The sequence below is a fragment of the Taudactylus pleione genome, unplaced genomic scaffold, assembly GCF_031769625.1.
Source record: "Taudactylus pleione unplaced genomic scaffold, aTauple2 ptg000479l, whole genome shotgun sequence".
NCBI lineage: Eukaryota > Metazoa > Chordata > Amphibia > Anura > Myobatrachidae > Taudactylus > Taudactylus pleione.
In genome coordinates, this window is record NW_028284881.1 from 13,354,350 (window position 1) to 13,373,025 (window position 18,676).

The 18,676-nt window shown below is 41.6% G+C and overlaps 1 protein-coding gene across 2 annotated transcripts in view; it reads right to left on the bottom strand.

Annotated features, from left to right (window-relative positions):
- Positions 1-18,676, bottom strand: part of KSR2 (kinase suppressor of ras 2) — a 534,326-nt gene that overhangs the window by 307,200 nt on the left and 208,450 nt on the right. For both annotated transcript variants that reach the window (XM_088449103.1, XM_088449104.1), the window contains exon 4: positions 12,916-13,423. In XM_088449103.1, the coding sequence (XP_088305229.1) occupies positions 12,916-13,423 (508 nt within the window). The remainder of the gene's footprint in view (positions 1-12,915; positions 13,424-18,676) is intronic.

An 18,676-nucleotide genomic window follows, 5' to 3' on the forward strand; every position in this document is an offset into this window, starting at 1 on the left:
CTTCCTCTATCAATGGACTGTTTAATAGTCAATTATTCTTTTAAATTACTTCCGATCACGGATGAGGATGTAGATGATGATGCAAGTGTTGGTGTTGGAGATCGAAGGCGCTTGGATCTCAGAGAGGGAGCAGGTAGGTGACACTGGACTTGTTACGTTTTGAGTTTTGGAACTTGGCGACGTACACTTTGATATTTGATGAATGCGCTCCAAGTGACGTAACAAGGAGGTTCCTAGGTGGTTTAGGTCCCTCCCTCTACTCACTCTGGCATGGCAACGGGCACATATGGCTTGACAACTGTTGTCCGGATCGGGATGGAAATAATTCCACACATGAGAAGTAGATTTTTTTGTCTTTTGTCCCGGCATGACAACAATGGGCTTTGGCTTTTTCAAACCGTGGGCAACAGCTGTTGCCTTACTTACACAAAGGACATCCTTCATCAACATCCTCATCATCCTTAGCGCCTTCATCCACCAAAATATCCTCCTCCATGTGCAATTCCACAGAAGCATCCTCAATAACTACATTTGCAAGATGTTGACTGCCCTTCCCCACATTTACAGAGGGCACACAAATGTTGGAACTTGGAGGATCCTCCAGTACACTAGTATTTAGGTTGGGCTCACACATGGCAACCGCGGACACACTTGCACTCTCATCTGGGATTTGTGATTTCGATTTCTCAGGGCACACAGTTGGTTTTTCCAGAGCTGTCTTAACAACTTTCACATTTTTAAGTGGAACACCACCACTACTACTACAAGCAGAAGGGCTATCAGAATCAGCAGTCTTCTTCTTAAAGTAAGAAGGCCAAGGCCTTATCCTTTCCTTGCCACTTCGTGTAGTGAATGGCATATTGCCAATTTTTTGTTTATATAAAGTCAAATATCCTTTCAATTTTTTTTTCTTCATTTCAGTAAAACCTGCTTTACCATATCGATGGCGTGACTTAAGCCCTGGGGCATGGGCCTTCCTAGAGGTCGAGGAAGTTGACGGCCTTGCACTGCTGGTGGCAGCTACAACATGTGGTTCTTGGCCTTGCTCTCCAGTCATGTGACAGCCCTCCATATTTTTTCTGCAGTCTAGAAGCAGTGTCACAATCACCAATAGTGTAGCCAAGGTGCGGTTACAAAATTCACACACGTGCAGTTGTGCGCACACACAAAAATATTAGAAAATAGACAAATGATGATTTATATTTTTTGTCAGCTGCAAAAGAACTTGGCCCCAGAGTAACGATTGATCACGACTGGAGTCGGGTAGCACAAGGTTGCAACTTGCATTGCTGGCTGGTTCTTGTGCGCTACTGCGGTTAAGCCTAACACCCACGCACACACAGAAGAATAAAATATATAAGACAGTGACACTTGTATTGTTTTATTTTTGATTGAACATGACTGGAGTCGCTGGATCTTGTGCACTACTGTGGTTCAGCCTAACACCCACGCACACACAGAGGAAAAAATTATATAAGACACTTTAATTGTTTTTTTTTTTAACCACTTAACTGACGATTTTACCAGTAAAACCTGGTCAGAAATTGCCGGTTCCGCAGTAGAGTTCGGGGAGTCAGAAGAGATCGGTTCTGTACATGTGTAGAACAAATTTCCTCTTCAAAAACACAGCGGGGCGGTGCAGTCGCACCTTGTCAGCTGAAGCATAGCTGGCTGCGTTTACATGCCATACGACCACATCAGTTAAGTGGTTAATAACGACTGGAGTCGGGCAGCACAAGGTTGCAACGTGAGTTGCTATCTGGCTCTTGTGCACTACTGTGGTTAAGCCTAACACGCATGCACACAAAGAAAAATCTAAAAAGACACTTTGATTTTTTTTTACTTTTTTTTTTTTGGAGTCCAGAACTTGGGCCCAAAGATGGACACAGCACAAGCCCAGGACACAGCAGACAGCCCAGATGGATCACCAGACAGCACACTGACAGTGACAGCACCGTGACCAGAGACCAGAATGGATCAGCACAGGCAGCACAGTGACAGTGACAGCACCGTGACCAGAGACCAGAATGGTTCAGTAGTCACCAGCCCAGGACACAGCAGATAGCACCAGCACCTCTCCCAGCCCTACACTACCCACCCTTCCTGTTCAGTCTCCACAGCTGGAGTGGAAATGGCACCATCGCGTGGTCCCTTATATACTACATTGATCATAGAGACGAAAGCTCACAAACCGCAAGATTTCCGTCTCTATGGTTTTGCCTCGGTTTCGAGAACCGAGTAAGGCGGGAACCTCCGAGCCTGCTAAATTCAGGTGGGTTCGCTCATCTCTAATATATACAGTCAGGTCCATAAATATTGGGACATTGACAGAATTTTCAGATTTTGGCCTCTATTCACCACCACAATGTCTTTGAAATGAAACAAACAAGATGTGCTTTAACTGCAGACTTTCAGATTTAATTTGAGAGTAATTACATCCAAATCGGGTGAACGGTGTAGGAATTACAACAGTTTCAATATGTGCCTCCCACTTTTTAAGGGGCCAAAGTAATGGGACTATCAACTCAAAAGCTGTTTCATGGACAGGTGTGGGCTATTCCCTCATTATTTCATTATCAATTAAGCAGGTAAAAGGTCTGGAGTTGATTCTAGGTGTGACATTTGCATTTGGAATTTTTGCTGTCAACTCTCAATATGAGATCCAAAGAGCTGTCACTATCAGTGAAGCAAGCCATCCTTAGGCTGAAAAATCAAAACAAACCCATCAGAGAGATAGCAAAAACATTAGGTGTGGCCAAATCAACTGTTTGGAACATTCTTAAAAAGAAAGAACGCACCGGAGAGCTCAGCAACACCAAAAGACCCGGAAGAGCACGGAAAACAACTGTGGTGGATGGCAAAAGAATTATTTCCCTGGTGAAGAAAAACCCCTTCACAACAGTTGGCCAAATCAAGAACACTCTCCAGGAGGTAGATGTATATGTGTCAAAGTCAACAATCAAGAGAAGACTTCACAAGAGTGAATATAGAGGGTTCACCATAAGATGCAAACCATTGGTGAGCCACAAAAACAGGAAGACCATATTAGAGTTTGCCAAACAACATCTAAAAAAGCCATTACAGTTCTGGAACAACATCCTATTGACAGATGAGACAAAGATCAACTTGTACCAGAGTGATGGGAAGAGACGAGAAGGAAAGGAGCTGCTCATGATCCAAAACATACCACCTCATCAGTGAAGCATGGTGGTGGTAGTGTCATGGCGTGGGCATGTATGGCTGCCAATGGAACTGGTTCCCTTTTATTTACTGATGATGTGACTGCTGACAAAAGCAGCAGAATGAATTCTGAAGTGTTTTGGGCAATATTATATGCTCATATTCAGTCAAATGCTTCAGAACTCATTGGACAGCGCTTCACGGTGCAGATGGACAATGACCCGAAGCATACTGCAAAAGCAACCAAAGAGTTTTGTAAGGCTAAAAAGTGGAATGTTGTGCAATGGCAAAGTGAATCCCCTGACCTGAATCCGATTGAGCATGCATTTCACTTGATGAAGACAAAACTGAAGGGAAAATGCCCCAAGAACAGCCTCCGTCGTCCCACAGGTGAGTTGATTATGGACTGATTATGGGGCTTTATATGTTTGTCATGTATGTTTGTTTCATTTGTACTGCTGTCCCTGACGAAGGGGGGAACCCCGAAACGTTGGCTTAATAAAGGACCATTTTATTCTTCTTAACCAAGTCTATGGAGTGCCGTCCGTTTGTTCTATGCTATGTGGAGGAAGCGTCATGCACCTTTGGAAAGGCACCCTAGCAAGTATCTCTGACCCAAGGTTATGAGTGCCGGGTTTTCTGGATTTTCTATATATATATATATATATATATATATATATACACACACTGACATATATGCACATATATATATATATATATATATATATATACACACACACATATATGTCACACATACATTACAGACACACACTTACCATGAAGCAGCAGCAGGTTGTAGATGGAGATGGGACCAGGCACCATATCAATAAGCCCCACGCCCTCGTGGAGCCAAATTATGCTATTATAATTATATTGCATCATACTGGCTCCACCTCCTCCCCATTGACCAGCGAATCGTGGCATTCTGCCGTCAGGGGGCGGGGCTTAATTACATGGTTGTGCTTGCTCTGCCCTCTGTCAGGGGGGGTTTCTGAGTACCCAGAACCCCCCCCCTCCGCATGCGCTACTGCTTTAGATGCTCCAGTACAGTCATTTGGAGCATCATCAGGACACTCTGGTCATTGCTGCACTTAGCAGTCCAGCACAGGCTCAGGGCCTGATACAGAGCCGCTCGTAAGCGGCCGCTCGTTCGCTCCGAACGATGTTCGCACATCTGCGCATGCGTATGGGTCGTAATGCGCATGCGCCAACCAGTCATTGCGGTCGGAAATTGTGCGCTCGCAAAATAGCGAGTGCCCGCTAATTTGAGTGACAGGGTGAGGCGTTTGTGGGTGGTAACAGGGGAAGGTGCTTGAAAACGGGGAGTGGAGATCCGAACGCAGGCTTGCCAAACGGTCAAAACGGGCGTTTTAAGGGTGTGCATAATTAACAAAGCAGCGTCATCAGCCACGTCACTTGGTTGTCTCTTTGCCTGAACTGTTCATATGATTGCGGTAGGAAAATCCAACCACAAGCACTGCGAGCAGTTCAGACACCTTTCGAAGTACTCGATTAATCTAATAAATAGCGGAGATGACGTATGATGCGAACGGCCAGGGGGCGTCTTTACAAAATAGCGAGCGCATGTTTCGTTCGTTCGCTCAGACATAGAGGCATCAACAGACCGCAAAGAGCAAGCGCTCAATTTAAATAGCCGGCCCGTTTTTCTGAACGACCGTTCGCAAATAGCGTCCGGCTCTGAATCAGGCCCTGAATTTTGCCTTTTGCTATCATGGTGTGAGGTTCTGGTTTTGTTGTGGGCCCGGGGTGGTAATAGGAGCAGACACTGAAGCAGATTTCAAAATAAACGTGGAGCTTTTAATGAGTGGCTTAACAGACATGAATGTGGTAAAACAGAAAGTCCGGGTATAGCACTGAAGTGCACTTGGGAACTGTAGTGAGGCAATGGGAAAAAGTCCAGGTAGTGATAACAGAAGACAGTCCAGTATTCCAGGTCTTGTGAGGCTGAAAAGAATTGTGGCTGAAGAAATAATGCAATAGTGCAAGTGGAGGCAAGGTGCAGGGTAACAGCTGCACGGGTACTCAGGAAATGGGGAAGGCAAAAGGAGGAGGAAGTGGGAGAAGGCAGTGGAAGTCCAGCAGGGTAAGGAGCAGGTTAGGCGAAGCAGGCTTAGGCAGAGATCTAACAGGCAGGCGGACAAGCTCAGGAACTCTCTCTCAGCTTGCACTGAGAAACACGTTGCACTGGCAATGCTAGGGAGCTCTGAACTCCCTTTTATACCCAGCGCTCAGCCGTGAGTGGTCAGAGAGTGAGCATGTGACACGGCAGGATTGGGGAACTAGGTCACATGGCCGAAAGGAAGATGGCGGCGCCCATACCGGAGCGGAACGGAAACACCGCCAGGCCTACCCAGCACAGAATGATAATATGCCCACACAGAACCGCGCACAGCCAATGCTCCCTGCCAGGCACCAGCACCACCAGACGGCCCCCGCCATAACATCCACACAGGTAACACACGCCAACAACCATGCCGAGAAATGCTGGTCGTGACACAGGGCAGCTTTCAGTTAAGGCTATAAAAAGCCTAGTTGGGTGCAGCTCACAGCCAGCCCATGTATAGATGTGCCCCTCTGTATCTAGGAGGTGAGAACATTTTACTGCAATGTAATGGTATGCTGGGCATATATGCTAGTGTAGGGACCTGCAGAAAAACAAGGGGTCCCTTGACGCTGGGCTGCAGGCTTAAATGCTTTGAGCAAATCATGATAAAATCCCCTTGGTTTTATTTGCTACACATATAGATTCGCAGTATATTATTGTTAGCGCCGACAGCAAAAGTTTTTCTGTTTTGTATACATTTATGGCAATAATATTGCCATGCTGCTGGTACCATGTATTATATGGGTAAAACCAAGCGTGGGAATATTCCTTTTCTGTTTTGTTTCAAAATTTTGCCTTGTGCTATCATGGCAGCTTTCAGTTAAGGCTATAAAAGGCCTAGTTGGGTGTGGCTCACAGCCAGCCCCTGTATAGATGTGTCCCTCTGTATCTAGGAGGTGAGTACATTTAACTGCAATGTAATGGTGTGCTGGGCATATATGCTAGTGTAGGGACCTGCAGAAAAACAAGGGGTCCCCTGACGCTGGGCTGCAGGCCTAAATGCCAAGATCAAATCATGACAAAATCCCCTTGCTTTCATTTGCTACACATATAGATTTGCAGTATATTATTGTTAGCACCGATAGCAAAAGTTTTTCTGATATATATATATATATATATATATATATGGTTTAAATATACCAGGTCTTTAAGCGACTGACGTATACATAATAACCAGTGTTGTGCAAACGTGCAAGAAAATAATAAATGAATAAATAAATTAAGATATGAATTAATAAAGTGTAAACTGTGACCAAATAATTGAAGAATAAAATATCTCAATTTAATATATATATATATATATATATATATATATATACACAAAAAGACGAACAAACAAACTCTCATAGATATCTTAATCCTGTTCAAAAGTTCATATAAAGGCACGTACGTGCAAATATGGTGCAGCAATGGTGTTAAAATCAATAGTACAAATATAAAAAATATATATATATAAATATAAGTATAAATATAATTAAAACACAGGAGGGTACACACAGATGAACAGTAATAAGCGATTAAAAACTTCAAGAAAACATTTCAAAAAAGTTTTTTTAAAAGCTTTAAAATATGATAGAATAGCTTAAAAGAAAGCATATGGTGCTTATCTGTGGTAAGTTTAATTTCAGGCAAGAGGCAGCTGACCCAACGCGTTTCGTCCTCTCATCTGGACTTCATCAAGGGGAATGTATATATACAGGCGAGTCACATTATTATGTCCACCTCCAACATTTGATGTCGGCAGCGCATAGCCCATTAAGTATTTCATGTGCCGTGTGCTGGCTTGGTGGGTATATAAGGTGTGCGATAGATCTCCGGAACACATATCACTCGTTGTTGCTGTCATGGGCAAATGGGGCAATTTATTAGAGTTTCAAAAAAGGATGGGCAAGCAAATGAGATCCAAATGCAGACTCTTTTATACTGACATCCAGATAAGCTAAACCTCTTTTATCCTAATTTGCAAACGAATTGCTTTCATTTTTATTCCTAATTTTTTCAGTATTGTATTTATTTGTGGTATTGCCTCTTGAAGGAACCATAATGTTTGTTTGTATTTGTTTTTATCTCGTTTAGATTAAATTAATATCTTTTAAAACCAGTTTTGACAATTTTATATCACGTTATTGGTCTATCTTTGCACTAAAGCACTTTTTTATCAATGCATAAGTTATTGTGTGATTTATAGGCACATCTTGCACTTAGCACTTTGCTTAATTTATTCAGTGTACCAATAGCAGTATTGTCGCCCACAGTCAATAAACCTCCTTTTCCATTTACAAAGTAGTACTTTCACCAATCCTACATACTATTGACATGGAGCTGACACCCATGTAGATCATTTCTTGTGGATTCACTTGCATTGTGTGTAAATAATTTTAAATCACATTAGTGATTAATTTTGGTACTGGCGCTGAATTCATAGTTTGTTTTATATATATATATATATATATATAAATATATATATATATATATATATATATATATATATTTATAATGGTAACCACAAATGGGAAGACCAGAAGACCAGCACACCAGATGAGATATCAAAAAGAAGTCAATTTATGTAAGGTGCATGTCAAAAATAAACATTGGTATCCAGGAATTGATTTTCAGTCACACAAAATCGTGCATCAGAGGAACAGAGTATACAGTACTTATCCGGTCTGTATAGACAACACACTGGCACCAAATGTAATGCAAACCGCCTTGGTCAATGGACAGCCCCAATTGAGCATCTGTAGGACCAGCTCAATCGTCGTGTTCGCTCTATGGATACTCCACCACGCACCCTCCAGCAGCTGTGGGATGCAGTGCAGTCAGCAGGGCTCCAGATACCTGTGCCAACCTACCAGCACCTTATTGAGTCACTCCCAGCCTGTCTAGCTGCTGTCCATGCTGCACACGGAAGTTAATCTGGTTATTGGCAGGTGATCATAATAATGTGACTCGACCATGTGTGAATATATATATATATATATATATATATATACACACAGTATATATAGCATATCTTGTGATGCTAACATTAATATTGTTTCATAATATTAACTAGTTTACGTGCTACATTTAAATTGTTGGCTTTCTCCAAGCAGAAAATGGAGTATCTTTAAAGCATCATAATCAAAGCAGCATCCTGCTGTTCTAGTAAGTGAGAGTTCACAGCTGGAATCTCTGCAAATCTTTTTATTTCCACCTCATTCACCCTGTGGATGCTATTTTGTACTCGCCAAATGCTATTTTCAGAAAAGGGCTTCTTTTTAATCATGTTTGATACTATTGTTGTATTGCATAACTGTCCGGTCCAGCACTGACCTAGCACAAGGCATAGGTATGGATAATCAGGGCTGCTGGTCCTTTCTGTATGCATACAGTATACATTATTTATTTGTTTGCATAATTGTGTGCTGGACCAAGAATCTTTTACTGGCATTATACTACTGAAAAGTCTCGTCTTGGTCAGTTTTCCTTATGCTCTTACATCCTAAGCTAAATATGTTTTTCCACTTTAAAAATCAAATGTAGTAAATAAATCCCCCAACAAATACTAAGGACATCTGTGATTCACCTTTGCCATTACGAGATCTTCTCCATAGCAGGGAAGATCTGACACAGCAGCCATAAGGGTTTCTATTAGAGCCATTTTGTCAGATCTCTCTTATGGTGCGTACACACGGTCAGATATTCTGGTCTATATAAACGATAACGATATCATTTATCGTTCGATCGTTTATATATCAACCGGAATATAACCCCTTTCAATGACCAAACAATGGTCGATGTGCGTTCGCATGGATGGTCGATATCGATATCGACCATCGCCCGTGCATGCAGGCCAACCTGGTCTATATTGACCAGGTTAGCATGTTTACTATAGCGACCCACGATCGTTGATTGCGGGATCGTTAAGTCTTTTGGGGGATGCTGCATGTGCTGGATGTCCAATAACAATCATCCAGCACATGTTGGTCGATCAGACAATGATATCTGATCGTTGTCTGATCGACCCGTGTATGGGCCATTACACCAAAAAGTAGTATTGAAGGTGATCAAAAGTGACCCTGCTTTATGCAAGTTATGGTGCCCTGCTAAATATGGTAAATGGAGGGTATTTCAGACGAGGGACGCCCCTCCAAAATACTATTATTGGTAAGGAAAATTATTATTCAAAATGTGTTTTTAAAATGGAAGATAAATAGAGTTCTTTAGTTCTAAGTCCAAGGTCCAGGGGTAAATTTAATTCTCCGCATGTTTAAGCCAGAAAATTAAAATGGCAAATTATATATAAAGTAAAATGCAGAGGTGGTTAGATACTCTACGAACCAGAAACAAAAGTGTGGCCAGCATACCCAGCAAAGCCTAGGTCTCTGGAGAGCCCTGCCACAGTTAGTCCAGATCATAGGACAAAACTTCTGACCACGTCTACATCTCCTAGTTTTTACAGACCTAAGCTGTGCAAACTAGCACCAGAAAAGGAAGGACAGAGGCCAATAACATTTAATACTGCGGGATGGGATTGTCATGGTTAGGCACTAGGGGGAGTTTAAGGTTATGCTATGGGCAGTGCCATAACTAGGGCTCCCGGCGCCTGGTGCAGGTCACGCCCCCTCTATGTGACATCATGTGGTGGGGCAGTGCCACAATCGCCAGTGATTACAGCAAAGCCCGGAGCATCCTTGGATGCTCCTGGGGGCTGAAAGGGCAGCGGTGTGCATGTCTGAAGAATCTTAAGGACACTCCAGGTGGCACTGCTGCTGCAGAGATTCTGGCGGCATGGTGCCTTTCCAATTTGGTAGTGTCTGTTACCCAGATCAGGCCGTGCTGTATCATCTACAGTACACTAAAATCTCACAAAAACCAGGGTTTATTTTCAAATATGTGTTTTTGAGCCTAACAGATTTAATGGAAAAAACTTATTTGAAAGTGAACAGACAGTAACCCTTCATATCTCACCTTCTTTTTAGGAACAGCAAATGCAAAATCATATTGTAACATTACAGTTAACTCTTGGGTAATCTGGCCAAATTTATTAAACAGATATAAAAGCTTTAAAAGGTTTTCAGCATCTTCTTCTGAGGTTTCCGAGGGGTTAATTAGGAGAAAGAGGAATCTCTGGTCCAAAACAGCTGCAAATTAGTGTATGAAATAAAGGATCCAGGAAGCAGTTTCTGCATTAGGCGGCAGTATGGGGTCCTGCTTCCCGCACCCATCTCCGCTGCTTTAACTAATTCTTTAGTCACAATCCCATCTGCCTACTGGGGTATTTGGGCCTTCAGTTTGCATGCAATGATAATTTACAGGCTTCCAGTAAAATATTGGTGTCTGCTGCTTATGTGAGACAGTCCAGGACATTAGCATAGGCCGGATATCTGCAGTCTCACATATGGCCATGTATCTAGGAGGGAAATGTCATGTGTGTAAGTGTGCACGTTTTAAATGCTATTTGTTACATGAGAAAATCAGGATGGCTGATAATTTGCCCATTTTTTGCCTATTCAAGTTTAAAGTCCTTTACGTTTTCCAAATAAATGTGTTAGACATTTATTCCAACCATCTAGAATACCTTTATTAAAATGATGTTCTATAATAACTTACTAATTCTACAGAGTATCTCTTGGTTTTGTTATACTAGGTATTACTTACTAAAGTGCGGATTTATTAGAGGTGTTGCCCATAGAAACCAATCAGATTCTACCTACTAGAAGATAATAGCTATAATCTGATTGGTTGCTATGGGCAACACCTCTACGTCTATAAACCCGCACTTTAGTAAATAAACCCCTATGGTCCAGAAAGGAAAAATCTATAGCAACCCAAAAGAGAATGATGTCTATTGTAAGATTAGAACTGAAACAGAATACATAACATGGGGGATTGCATTGGTTCAAGGGGGGAGGGGTTGGGTAAAGCGAGGTGATTTAATTTTTTTATTTTTTGTAATATATATGTATTCTCTTGACTTGATGTAAACAATACTTTGTTCTGTTTTTGAACTTCCAGTAATGTATACATTGATGGTTATTCTGCATATTGTTTGCAAGATATTCTTATGTAACACTCGTTGCTTCAATAAAAAAAATATATATATAAAAAGAAATGACCTTTGCATTACAGAAACAAATTTATTTTGTAGCCCCATAACTATCTGTGTATTTTGAATTTGCTTAAATAAACATTACATCTTGTTTAAAATAAATAAATAATATGTTATTATCATCTGCATTCATGGTAAATGTAAAAATTATTCAATAATAACAGTCAGGGGCCCAAATGTAATAGCCTTTATGATGTGGGCAGCGGGAAGTGTTTGGAAATGTAGCATGTTGGTTTTGTATAAAAACAAATTGCTACTCTAAATCTATTAGATATATTGAAGGGTTGCGTTCAGAATGCCGACGTCGGAATCCTAACACTTATCAGAATTCTGGCGCCAGCATCCTGACCGCCGGGTTCCCAAAGGTGAGTAACGGGGTTAGGCACTAGGGGGAGGGTTAGGTTTAGGATGCAGGGAGGGAGGATTAGGTTTAGAGTGCGGGGAGGGAGGGATAGGTTTAGGCACTAGGGGGGAAGGTTAGGTTTAGGCACTGGGGAGGGAGGGTTAGGGGTAGGCTAATGGGTTAGGTTAATAACAAATCATGAGGCAGTAATATCATCTTGCAGCATTAGTAATCATGGCTGTGCCAGTTTTCTATCTCAAAATGTTGTGGGGTAAACAGACTTCCATTTCTAAGTGCTCTGGTTAAACAACTGTAATGTAACAGTAACCAACTATCAGTAATGGCCTTTGCAAAAACAACCACCAGTGCCTGCAGATCTACTGCCCTCCTGCCAGTCCTCCAGTGCTCATGTAAAGAGGAAATGATCAGGAATGCCTTCTTACTGAAAATAGGCTTAATAGGCTTAATTGACATTGTTTGAATCATACAATTAAACTGTGGTGCGCAATGTGTACTATCTACTAGACCAGGAGTTGGGAACCTTTTTTCTGATGAGGGCCATTTTGATATGTATAACATTATTTGCGGGCCGAGTGGAGGCCACGCCCCCTCAGTGTGACACCACACGGGGGCGGGGGCACAATCGCCGGTGATTACAGCAATGCCCGGAGCATCCTGAAGATGCTTCGGGAAGCCACAAGGGCAGCGGTGTGACCGTCTGAAGCATCCTAAGGACGCTCCTGGTGGCACTGCTGCATACATTCTGGCTGCAGGGTGGCATTCTAGGCACCCTGCTAGCCAGATGAGGCTAGCAGAAAAAAGCTCAGAGGGCCATACCAAATGATTCCGGGGGGCTTATATGGCCCCTGGGCCTGAGGTTCCCCATCCCTGTACTAGACAAAACACAGTGATAAACAGTGCAAGAATTACTAGCATCATTTAAATGTAATATAAAACAACACAATTACCTGTCATGTCAAATTGAAATCATGGCAATTAAATTAAATGTAATGATATTTTACAGCTATAACATGTGAAAATAATACCAGTACTATAAATTGGTATAACTGTCTTTTCTAGTAAATAAGTTCCATAATATAATATAGACTTGTACATTTCCTCTCTGTGACACCAAGTTCTACAATTTCTCATCCTCTGTATGTAGTGACTTACTTGGGTGTGTGAGACTCATCCACGCGGTGACCAACTTGGAACTCGTGAGACTTGCTCCGATGCAGGGAAGTGAATCCAGGGATTAGGTGAATGAGTTTCCTGGATGATGGAGGTGGTGTTCCCGGTGGTTTCAGTTTGTTCCTCCGTCTTACAGGGGGGGTGCCTGGAGGGGTCATAGTGGTGACTATGTTAGGTGTCCGTGGTGGATTGTTGTGCGCTGTATGCCGCTGGCGGGGGGATGGTGGTAATGAGCGGTGCCCAGTCTCTGAAGGATGGCATGAGCCTGTATATGCTTCAACAGTCAACCTGTCTACATTAGTGTACAGGGATCCATGAGCTACAGGCAAATGGCAATAGTGCTGGAGGCATTTGGCCTGTAGTTTGGGACTCTGTGAAAGGTGCGTTCGGATCCATTGAGCAGTCTCTTGCTGGGTGTAGGCAATATTTTCCTTCCCTGCTTCTGTGGCTGGCCATTGAATGGCCCAATCTTGCTTAGATAGACTGCTTCCTATAAGTGAAATAGGCAAATGGAAAGTAAACAAGAAATATTTTAGTATTACATATATGGAACCTGTATAAAGCATTTAAATCTAATTACTGCACTCAAGTATTACCCATAACATTCAGTTTAGTGGGGCAGACCATGGTAATTCTCACACATAAAGAATTAAGGTTCATTTACAAACATGCAAAATGCGCTACCAAATATGCGTTTTTTCCCCGTCTTTGCTGTGGAAAGTGGCTCATGTTTTATGTGAAATACATACATATTACATCAAGATGGAGGAGTCAGTCAGCTGCAAATTCTTGTATCACACAATGGGCTGAGTTGATCAGATTTGGGAATTCATAGCTAAAAGCTGGCTGGGCACACTCATGTACCTCAAAGTGCTCACAAATACAAACATGAGATTTGAAATTCAAAAAGTAAAGAGAGTACTTTAAGGAAGTGTACCCTGTTTAGCTCATGTCCACAAAGCTTCATTCATCCCACACAAATATGTTGATATTTAAGCTGTTCAGGAGGTGCTACTAATTGATAGTCATCTAAAGCTGGCCACACATCTAAAGATTATCTGTCCAACCAGCCAACTAGTTGATTGGTTGGAATGAAAATCTGGTAAGGTATGGAAGCAAATGACAATCAGCAATTTACTCCCAAACGCTGGAAAATGGACCAAAACTGTTGTTTGAACAAATAGTTTAGATCAAACATTTAACAAACTTGTCTGATCGACCATTTTCATCTGTTTTCTGGCATTTAGGAGCAAATTGCTGATCATCAGTTACTCCCATACGTTACCAGATTTTCATTCCAACCAATCAACAAGTTGGCTGGTGGGATGCAAGTTGGTCTAGTGTGTGGCCAGCTTTATACTGTCAATGAGAAGATATTTTTTACCAAACAGGTGCTTTCTGTGTGAGTATGCAAATTTTTATGCGTACAAATACCCTTCTAATAAAAAGACTGAAGAATACAAAAGTCACAAAAAAAACATGATAAACACAATACTGATGTCCTCTGCCACATGACTAAATTAACCACTTAACTGACTAATATTTTTTTGTAAAATGTCCATTAAAATATCTAATTAAACCTGATCCAGTATAGTTTGCAGATTTGTTAGTAAAATTATACATAATCAAGTTTAAAAAACACGTATCAAAATAATGTACCAACTATTTTAGTCTTTACAAGGACAACATATCATAGGTGTGTGTGTGTGTGTGTGTGTGTGTGTGTGTGTGTGTGTGTGTGTGTGTGTGTGTGTGTGTGTGTGTGTGTGTGTGTGTGTTATCATCACAGCTGCTATGTGGAAAGCAGCAGCCTATATCATTTTTATAACTCACAACCTGTTACTTTATTACAGCATACAGGCGTGACTATTATTATTGCCCTATTTCAAGAATCATTACACACATCTTCATATACATTTATAAAAACATTGAAACCTGCAAAATATAAAAAGAGAAACATACGGAAACTTTCAAAAATAATGCAAACACTCTAGTTTTTGTCAGACTGCATTTTCCTGATAGAGGTGTATAATAGGCAAAAAAGAAAGCAATAACTGCAGGCTCCTACAAATATGAATGTATAATAAAATTCTAGATCACTAGTGGGACAATGAAACATGATATTCTTAGTGTGCAAACAGTTATGACAGTTCAATTATTGGGAAAGTTTGATTATACTTAACAGAAAAGAGAAAAATGTCAGCACTAATCTGCTTATCAAACATCATCACCAGGCAAGATTATTATGCAAAATGCTTATGCATTATAAAGACTTTGGCCTTAAATCTCTACTTAAACTGACATCCTCAATGTTGAGACTGAGCCTATTGACCACACAAAATAATGGATGTTTCCAGAGCCAGTAGGAAGCAGCTCCGTTGTAACACATGACTCCACACAGCCATTAGCCAGCCTTTTAGTAACCAATCAGCACCTGACTTTATGTTTAATCAGAGGAGAGACTGTCTATGTTCTAATAGACATCTTCTGAGCAAACAAAAAATGCAGGCCTTGTAGTGACATAATAATGTGCTACAGGGCATAATAGTGTGTTCATTCAGGGATTAGTCTGACAGCCAGTATGGAGTTTGTTCATTATCTCTCACCTTTTTTTTTATTAGCCATGCATCTAAGTTTTACTTTGAAGGGTTGAAATAGACGAACATATGCCATGTGTTTCCTCAAGTATCCTTAGTATATATTCAAATATATACAGTAATTGCTTATTATAACAAAAAAAATAAAAATGTGTATCAATTACATGCAACTTGCAAAACTCTGTTTTTTTCTATCCAGTATGTTCTTAAAATGATACATATTTCTCTGTTATTCCAAATTGGCAAGACCCCCTAACCTTTACCCATGTGAAGCCTTGTAACTCCTGTCTCTGCCTTTGCATGAGCTGCTTTTTTTCACTTTCCTCCCCATACATCGACCTATTAGCATTAGCACCTACCTATCTGCTTTCAAATCCTGAAACCCATTTACTGTCTATAATTCCGACCCCTTACCTGCATTCATTGGCTTCCAAACTCTTACACAAGAAACATATGTAGCCCCATAATAACTTACCTGCACCTTTGGATGGAGTGTTTATAAAACGCATTACCTGTAAAGTTCTATTTTAATGATATTATGTAGAGGCCATTAGAATTTTATGGCTATAAATTTATCATGTGTTACATATTGCATTATGCCTTATGGATATTTTGGTTGGCAGAATCCTTTCCACGGGGATTCTTTATTGCCACTCAGGAAGCACAGAGCGTTTTGACTGCAGTTAGATACACTTCAATGCAGAGAAAATGATGCCACACATCTGTCTCTCAGCTGTAAAAGTGATTTTGATAATAAGTGTCCATTTTTAAACCCACTGAAATACAAACAACACTGATTTTATTTAACGTACTTGTGTAAATGTTATGTTTACATACAACAAACTATGATATCAAAATATAGTTTACAGTACAATTTAAATGGGAACAAAAATAAACAGTTATAATGAAAGAACATTTTAAATAAAAAACGTAATAATTTTGTTATTATGACTACATTTGTGTTTAGAGCCTGTCTGTATGCACAACAATATGAGACATTGGGGCAGATGTATGACGATCTAGAAAGTGATAAAGTGCAGAGTGATAAATGACCAACCAATCAGCTCCCAACTGTCATGTTACAGGCTGTGTTTGAAAAATGATAGTTGGGAGCTGATTGGTTGGTCGTTTATCACTCTCCACTTTATCACTTCCTAGAGCTTCATACATCTGCCCCAATATGTGATAATTGCACCATGACCTCTGACACTGGGAGGTTCTATAATGACCCCTATGCAAATGTACAAAGCTCCGGTCCAATTGGAGACTCTAGGTATATACAGATAGCAAACTGTCTGCATCATCAGAGACTCCAGTAGGTACATTTATTAAAGGTCTGTTTGTAATTCAACACTGACAGACAATGGGCCTGATTCAGCAAGGATCGCAACTGCGATTACGCACTCAATCGTCTGATTGTTGCGTACTGCGATCAGGACTATGCAGACCCATCGCAGAGTGATTGACAGGAAGTGGCATTTGTAGAAGGTGACAGGGGTTGGCGAAACGCATGCGTGCCAGTCACTTGAACGCCGTTGCAGTGGCGTGCATAAATTATCCACTGCGATGCCTTACGCAGCTTGAGTACTCACAGCGTGCGATGAAGTTAGCAGTTCCTAACTAAGGTCTGACCTTGTGCAAGTGTGTGTAAGACTGCAATTGTACTTGATGTTACCGATGGTTTTGCAGTCTTGCTAAACATTACAGATGTGTGTAAGGTAAGGTGGGCGTCCTTATGTTCTGCTGCGATGGCATAGCGATGACTGCGTGCGTAATCGCAGCCTTGATCCGTAGTGAATCAGGCCCAATGACGGATATAGCCACTGTTTAGTAGTGTAAAAATCGGATATTTATAATCCGCCTGGTTTCAGCACGAATTTAAACCCAACGCCGATGTCAGTCAGGTTTTGCAGTTCTAAATGCACTGAAAGATCAAAACTGATGGCAAATGGAAGTGAAAAAACTACAGCAAATCCACCCAAACAGAAGTACTGCAAATTACTGTAAACTGTAAAGGCTAAACTAAAATAAAATATTTAATGGTATTTGAAAATAGGGGATAAAAACTGCATGGTGTTCTCCCTATTCCCTATTTTCCAATAACTAGTACCAGGCTGAACAAGCCGGGGGGATAATGCCATTGCAGGGGGCCAATAACCATCTGCAAACTGGTCAGCTTAGGGATGGAATTCCTCAGAAAGTGGGGACCCCTCAAAAAAATGGGGTCCCCCCTCCAGAGGAACTACAAGCCCTGCACCTCTGGTGGCGATGGGTGCTGGGGTAATGTATAAAAAATAGATCATAATATTGTTCTTTACATGTGGACTCCAGATACCAGCATGCCTGCCCGCAGCATACCAGTACTTGTGGAACAACAAGTGCCAGCATGCATAGACATTAAGGGCTCGCTGGCACCTGTAGTCAGTCTGTAAAGAAAATATTAAAATTACACACCTAAAGGCTGGTAGTTCCATGGGAGCGGGACCCCATTTTATTTTTGGACTAACCAGTTTGGGGCTTGTTAATGTGATAGCATAGGGAACACACATTGTATGTACCCTAATATGGCATTGTCTACCCAGCTGGACCAGCCTGATGCTGGTTATAGGAAATATGTGGAACTCCAAGCCATCCCCTCCCCCCTATTTTCCCATACCAGCCCAGGCTGAGAGGTCCACACAATGGGGCTGATTCAGAGATGTATGCTAACTCGATGGTTAGCGCACATCTCAGATGTTTGGAGGACTGCACATGCACAGCAGGTACAATGAGCATGTGCAGACCTACGACTGCGAGCTCACTCACAGTGTGTCTTAGCCGCAGCCTGATCGACAGGCTGCGGCGTTTGGGAGGCAGAGCGGGGGCGTTCCCGATTTCCGGGAGGGACAAGGCCAGGGTCTGCGTGGGTGCAGGCAGACCCAGGTCAGTAGAGCATCCTGAGACCATTCATGTGTGGGGTTGCTTCTCAGCCAAAGGAGTGGGCTAACTCACAATGTTGCCTGAGAACACAGCCATGAATAAAGAATGGTACCAAAACATCCTCCAAGAGCAACTTCTCCCAACTATCCGAGAACAGTTTGGTGATGAACAATGCCATTTCCAGCATGATGGAGCACCGTGCCATAAGGCAAAAGGGATAACAACTA